General features: G+C 42.3%; 1 protein-coding gene across 3 annotated transcripts in view; it reads right to left on the bottom strand.

The window, feature by feature from the left end:
* Positions 1–5,936: 5,936 nt before the first annotated feature.
* The window catches only part of LOC139336929 (SPRY domain-containing SOCS box protein 4-like), a 39,410-nt gene continuing 37,623 nt past the window's right edge, over positions 5,937–7,723 (bottom strand). For all 3 annotated transcript variants that reach the window (XM_070971242.1, XM_070971243.1, XM_070971244.1), the window contains exon 3: positions 5,937–7,161. In XM_070971242.1, the coding sequence (XP_070827343.1) occupies positions 7,034–7,161 (128 nt within the window). In that variant the 3' untranslated portion in view covers positions 5,937–7,033. The remainder of the gene's footprint in view (positions 7,162–7,723) is intronic.

Here is a 7,723-nt window from a genome sequence, read left to right as displayed (position 1 = left end):
CAGTTGTGGCCAAGCTGGAGTCTCTCAGCAGATTCCTTCACATTTTCATCAAGGATCCTGATGTAATCTTCCTTTTTCATGGTTCCTTGGACCTTGACGAGATTCCCTGTGCCACTGGAGGAGAAACATCCCCATAGCATTATGTTCCCACCACCATACTTGACAGTGGGCACAGTGTTCTTCGGTCTGTAGGCTTCTCCTTTCTTTCTCCAGACATACTGAGTATCCATATGGCCAAATAACTCCCAACATTGTCTCGTCAGACCACAGGATGGTTGACCAAAAGCTGGGATCTTGCTTCAGAAGGCCAGGCGAGCTTCCAGATGTTTCTTCCTGAGCAACGGCGTCTTCCGAGGTGTACGTCCATGGAGACCTCCTCTGTGCAAAACTTGCTCGATGGTGGACCGTGACACCTGTGTCCCTGCCTGGTCAAGCATTTCAATTAGGGCCTTGGTTGTGGTCTGTGGGTTGTTGTTGACCTCTCGGCAGATTTTCCTGGCAAGTTTAGAGGACACCTTAAGCTTTCTGCCACGCCCACTGAGGTTTTTAACAGTGTTGAACCTCTTGTGCTTGTTGATGATGCTCTGGACGGTTGACACAGGGACATCATACTGCTTGGAAATGGCCTTATAACCCTTTCCTTCACTGTAGGCACATACAAGACGGTGACGTAGGTCCTCGCTGAGCTCCTTCTTCTTGACCATGATGACCAGAAATTGGGAATGACCTGAGCACTTTTCCCCTATTTATACTCTTCTGGAAGGATGGGTTTTTTTTGTTTTTAAATCAGTGTTTAACATTTGGTCAACAATGTTAAAGGGTTTTATTCCATTGTGACACCTTAAAGTAACTACTGGACAAAGATTACCACATTTGGTACATTTTTGTTGAAATATTGTCAGGGGTATGAATAATTTTGAACATGGCATTTTTTGGGAATCCATCAATAAAATACCCCTGAAATGAATATTTTCATAAATTGTATATTGTTGTCATTCGTTCAATTGTTGTTCACATATAACTGATACACAAACTTAAAAAAAATTTAATATTTCGTCACTAAATTAAAAAATCACAAGAATTAGCAAGGGTATGAATAATTTTGAGGACGACTGTATATGAACAAGAATTCAATTCTTGTTGGCCATAAAATCATGTACCATTTTAATGTTAAGCTGGTGTAATGTTAAACATGTTCATCATCTTAGCTTAGTATCTTAGAATGCTAACATGTGCTAATTAGCTTTAGTGCAATAGAGGCTGATTGAAATGTTAGTATTTTTTAATCATTAACCAAAATTGTGGACAAATTGAAATTTAAAGTTGAAAAGTCAGAGGATCTCCACAGTCAGGACGATTCATCCCAGATTTAATGGTTGTCTGTGTATTAGCTGTCAAGACAAAGCTCTGCTAGCATGGCTAAAACCAGATGTGTGCTTGCCGCTGCCTCCAGTGGCCAAATTACACTATTACTTAAAAAAAGGTTGAGAGGTGAGTGTGCTTTAAATGAAGCTCTCGTCACATTGTCAATGAATAAACAAGTGCAACAAAATGTACACCTTTGAGGAGATTTGGAATTATATTGAATTTAATGGCAGCATTCATTCTCCCTTATATTTGACTGTATCTGACAGTTTGTTTTATCTTTTACATGAAAATTAATGTTTCGTTTGTTTATATTTGTTTCTTTTTTTTGCTATAATATTAAACTGAATGAGACTCCTATCACAGAACAAGCTCTTTAAATATGTCAACTTGGGCTTTGGCAAATTGTGACGAGCATTTTCACGATTTCTGATATTTTATCAACTTAACAATGAATCAAGGCATTAATAGAGGAAGCTCAAAATATTATGCGTATATAATGCTCATGAAATGTGGAAGATCTTCAAAATTGATATGATGGCACTCAGTAAGTTTCAGTATGTTGAAAAATAAAACATTCCCAATGAATTCTGCAACAGTCTGTGTGTTGCTTTCAGTTAATTAATTCTGTGTTCCCAGGACAGATTTGTGGGGGTGGGAATATTGCAAAGGTGGAATTTCCACTGGGGACGGATCCAAAATCTTCTGTTTGTCACCCCTCACTTTTATACTTTCAAGTCCATTTTCCTCCTCAAGTCTCTCTGAATGAACAGTCCAGCTGAGAGAAGGGAGAAGAGAGGAGTTCATAAAAATGTTGACACACTGATCTCAGTTGCCTTACACCACTGTGCACTGTGTTTCTTGCCCCGGGTCCTGCCTTTCAGACTACACGACAACAAGCTGCCCTGCCTTCTTGCTGGAAGTTGTTGGGGCAGTATGCAGTTGAAAGAAATACCTGCAGACAATAATCTGGGCTATTTTTGTGCATGTTAAAAAAAAGTAACATGTATCTTAATTTACAGTTAATATTATCCTAAATACACACTTAAACTGAAAATCAGTCAAAGATAAGTGATTTCAAGTAGGGCTGCAATACAGAGTTTATGTAGAAATTCTACTTTTTGCTAAATTACCATTATTATAGGAAAATCCAATAACCCAAAAGTGTACGTTCTTATCTGCACAATTTGTGTAATTTTGTTTTTAACTTCATTTCAATTGGGAGTGTTTTTTCTTCTTCTGAAACTCAATCCCAACCCCAAAAAGTCAACTACAGCGGAACAGATAATGCATCTTTGATGTTGGTTCTGAACATAGATTGAACATAAATGCAGTGCAGCCACATCCTTATCTGTGACTGTGGACAAATTCCTGAAGTAGGTCAAAGAAATATCCCTCACTTCTAGGATTTTTGTCCTCTGAAGACATCTCCATGTGTGATCTGCAGGAGAGAACCAAGAGCAAGGAGGAATCTCAAACGTAACCAAGCAAAACAGGCGTGGAATTTTTTCCTTCATAAATTATGGATCTGCGGCTTGTTTCTGCAGCAGACAACCGGCCTCCAACCATCCATCTCTTCCTCAGCTCACTCTGCCGCTCTCCATATATGCATATGTATAACATGTATGCATACAGAGGGGGAAGGAGGCAAGAGGGCAGAGAAGAGCAGAGACAAGATGAGACAGAGATGGACAATTATTCTCATGGCTGAAACACACACTTTTTACCTTCAGTCAAAGCAGGTGAGGCAGAAGATAAAGCTCTACGATAGTAAATATGCCTTTTGAGAGAGGAAAACGGGGATGGGAGGATTTAAATAGCCTGGGTGGAGTAAAAGGGAGACGGAAGAGAAAGTTGGCAGAGTGTGGTGGAGGAAAGGAGGCAGAGGAAAAGACAGCGAGATGAATCGAAGTGAAGCCTCACTGTCAAGAGAGAGCTAAATATGGATCTAGCAAAGCCGAGTCACTTTTAACCAGATCAAACAAGTCATCAGCATTAACTTTCAGGCTCGTTCAATAATCCTTTAAGGGGCTGCTGCTCCCTGCATTATTGAACAGCACTATATGCTGAGGCAGACACATGGGGGATCAATCAGCAGCAGACTGGAGCTTATGGCAGATGTCGTCTCTGTAATGTGACTTTAGTGTCTTTTTGTCTTTATTTTGCTGTCAAAGCGTTAATGAACATGCGTACTGGAGCACTGCGTTCAGCCAGTTATCCTAATCAAAGTCCATCTTGTTCAATAGACGCATTTATGTCATCATTATTAAAGCATTCCATGTCCATCAGTTGTGAGCGTTAGTGCCGGTCAGATGCTCTCAGTGCGATTATGATATTATCTACACAGGCTGTTCTCTGCTGCGCAGCATTAATGGATTTTCTGTTGGTGGTGCCAGGCAAAGCCATGCTGAGCTGAACTTTGATCACACAACAGGCTTTGTTATGTTCAGAGCCTGCCCTGGGATGGGGAATGTGGTTTAGAGCCAGCTCATGTTGACTGCACACCAACACCAGCATCTGAGGCTCTGACAGCAGCAAAGGACTTCCTGTCCCAGCGGACCTCTGTTATTTGCATTATTGACATCATCAATTGATAAAGTAACATCTGACTCCTCACTACAAATTAATGTGACTCATTACTCATTTTTTAAACAGACCAATGCAGGGGGGTTGAACACTGCATGTAAACAGCATAACCACCTATTACTGGGGATGCCCTGAGCACAGTCTTTGCCGCTGATGCAGTTTGCTGATCATTGTGTTTTGTTATAGCAGCTGGTATAAAAGTATATGTCAGTTTGAATACTTCATAGTTTTTTGGGACCTCATTTCCAAATGCTGCGTGACTGCATCGTGTGAAGAACCACAAAAGGTAAATCTCGTTCAGTGGCCTTGTGCTATTTCTTTATGTACCGGAGCGCACCTACTTAGTTGTGGCTTCAAAGGTTATGTAACTCAGACAAACATCTAGCTAAGTAGCATTAGGTGAGAGCACGGATGTAATCAGCGAGGCATTAAGCGATACAGGCGGATGAATGGTGAAGTGCTTTGTATTTGGAATGATTTCATTTTCTTACTGGTGCGGAGCCACGTTCAAAATATCCAGCCTGAGGAAAAGCTGCAGTGCAGGCAGGGGTGAAGCTCATCTGTGAAAACGTAGTCAAGCAAGCTTTCAGTTCCTGCAGGCATTGTGGATGCAGCACGAGTTGGCCAAGTTTAACAGGCTAGTGTTGGAACATTTCCTTTCAAATGCATCACAAATAAAGAAACCTTCAGAACAGAGAGAATTATTTAATTCAATGTGTTGCTCAAAGGCTGCCAACAGTGACTTGAGATGATGTTGTGAATCACTCAGCATGACACCTTTGACCAGTGTTTTGCCTGAACGTGTTCACTGAACGATAGTTCATGAACTCGTTCATATTTTGGGCGAACGTGAACTGAACGTACTGTATTACTGCCTGATGAACGTTACTGTGAACTGGTTCATTCTGGTGTCTGTGAACGGCACGCTCTCTCAGTTTAACTTCATTAAGTAGGGCGCCAGATTTCTATAGAGCCTTCCAGGCGAAAACACACCGTAAACAGGCCTTAATATGAAGCGGAAAAAACACCCAGTCTGGCAACACCAGCCACCAGTGTCGCACCGCCGCATGCGTCATCAAAACAAAAAGCAGCATGGAGGCGCCGTGTGATCATTTTAACGAGTTTTATGACAAGGTCGGTGAGGATGGGAAAAATCTTACATTTCTGTGCAAACTTTGCCCGCCGGCTTTCAAAAACAAAATCCGCACTTCAGTCACATCTACAGCAACCCTGAAAGGGCACATTGAACTGAAGCACCCAGCTAACCTTTCAAGGTATGTTCTGACACATAGTTACAGGGTTAAAACTGCTAAAATAATTGCTGTCTGTGGTTCTATCTGGGCTGTGGCAATAATTTTTGAAAAATAATAGCTTGCAGCAACAAATGGGGAAAAAAAGGACTATGAACTAGTTCATTTTTGGAACGGTGAACTGAGCTTTGAACTAGTTCAACACTGCCTTTGACCATTCCATTTGTTTTTACTGTGTTGCTTACATGCAGTTAGTGTTCACTAATAGTCACTAATTAAGTCACTAATTAAATATGTTACTGTTCTTGTGAATAATTAGGAACATAATTGGAATAATTAGGACAAATGGACGTGTCAGTGGAAAGTTTCCTTCATAGCAGGGGGTAAAAAGTCCCAATGAGCGCTCAGCTTGATCCAAGCAGTTTCCCTTCAAGCATTTCACTTCTGCAGCTCATGGAGGAAAAACCTATCCCTCAAAACTGCACACGTCTTGTGAGATTTCCATGTCTCACCCAGCCGAGTTTACAGAGAAAGTCGAACAAAACCATTAACCATCATGCATTTCACTCAGCAAGACAGCGATGGTGTTCCACAGGCCTGCTGCGCCTAGTTACTGTTGCTATTGGACAAACACTGTTCAGGGGTGGGCTTAGTGAATGGTCGATTAAGCACAACTTCGGATCAAAACCCCGACTGTCCGGAGAATGACGACACTCAAAAAGCACGGAGGCGACGCAAGTTCAGCTGAGTTTATTCTTATTCACATTTAAAAAGATTCTCATGGCAGCACATTCTTCCACATATGCCTGCAAGACTTTAATCTCAAAATCCATTGGAAAAAAAAAGGAACCTTAAAAAAAAAAATCTCATCATAAGACCATAATTTTCAAAGGAAATCAGGGATAAAAACCCACGAGGGTAAGACGGTGGAAGAAAAAGATAGAAAAGCAGCATTTAAAACTTTGGGTAGGGGGGGAAGAAGAGTCTTCTGATATAACAGAAGTGCCATGTGCTTTTTTTTATGTGTGTGTGTGTGTGTGTGTGTGTGTGTGTGTGTGTGTGTGTGTGTGTGTGTGTGTCTACACTGTCTCAGAGCAGCCACATTAACAGTCAAAGACACAGACTTCAACTTCAGATCAATCTCTATCCGCGTCACAGGTGTTGCAAAGCCAACCAACAAATGATGATGCCTTCAGAGTGATGAAGAGACAGAAGGGGAGGAAGAGAGAGAGAAGCTCAAACCAGGCAGGAGCTGCTGTGTTTTCAGCCTGTAGGTGGTAACTTACTGCTCGTCAGCGAGTTGTGTTCTCACTACAGTCAGTTAGGGCTTTGTTTCTGCACACTCCACACACAGACACACACAACATATACATGTAATCCATGTGTGCTGCACTGTGCACTATCAAAAATAGAACTGTGTGTGGTCTCTCCCTGTCTGTCTCCCTGTCTGTCTCCCTGTCTGTCTCCTGTGCTTGGAGGGTTTGTTGCATCTCAACAGAGCCTGCTGTGATGTTGGGAGTATAAATATAAATGCCAATATGTTTCCGAGGAGGCGTCCACGGAGCCTGTGCGGAGCAGACGCCGGGCCAAAACCACAGCTTGTAAGGCCTTTCGAGCTGAGAACATGAACTTTGACTTGTATACATGTGATTGGCGGGAAATGGGATTGCAGAGATGGAAGAAACCAAGAAAAAAAAATCCTTGCAGCGTCGTCTTCACCACCTGCTCATAGTCAGTGTCATCATCTTCATCCTCAGCTTGGAGGCTGGTTACCATAAGAACGAGCCTCAGTTTCTTCCCATCCGTGTGTGTGTGTGTGCGTGTGTGCATGGTCACTGGTACTGGAGGTAGTTCTTGAGAGTCTGTGGCAGTGGCAGTGTGTCGATGTGATGGATGCGCTCTCTTCCCAGAGCCAGTCGAGCTACCCGTCTGCACAGGTCCATGAGGGGGAGGGGCTCCGCTGTGAGGGACAAGAGAGACGAGAGACATGGTTAGAGTCCAGACAATGAGTCCAAGCTTCCATGTGCGAATCTGGTTTGATTTGTTTACACTTAAAGCCGACTTATACACCTGCCCCAGTCCAGGTGTTGCGGTCCTGAAGCCCAGTGGACACCTTCATCAAAAGCCCCCCTCAGACGTGGAATATGTCACATTGCAGTCTTCAGGTGTCTGTTAAAGCAATGCTTTTGTATCATTCGCACGTAGGTGTCTTTTATGTTAATGTTCCTTCGTTCAGACATGACAGGACATTTATGAAAAGAGCAATAATGTTCCTGTAATATTCGGCACCTAATGTGTGAGGGGACGCGATCAAGGCTGGAAAACTGTGACGATGAAAACTGTGAAGACTTCTTTTTTCCTCATGTCTATGAATGGATTTCAAACTTATTTTCATGACCATTTAGAGCCTCAGGGTGCACTTTTTCTCCTCAAATTCATCATTTATCATTAGGCGGAGAATTCTTTTGCCTGTACTTTATAAAGCATGACAGAGCACAAGTACTGAATGGCAGCATGTTATG

This window comes from Chaetodon trifascialis, chromosome 9 (genome assembly GCF_039877785.1).
Source record: "Chaetodon trifascialis isolate fChaTrf1 chromosome 9, fChaTrf1.hap1, whole genome shotgun sequence".
NCBI classification, from domain to species: domain Eukaryota; kingdom Metazoa; phylum Chordata; class Actinopteri; order Chaetodontiformes; family Chaetodontidae; genus Chaetodon; species Chaetodon trifascialis.
Note: the sequence above shows the minus strand (reverse complement) of the source record. Positions and strands in the feature narration are given on the sequence as shown.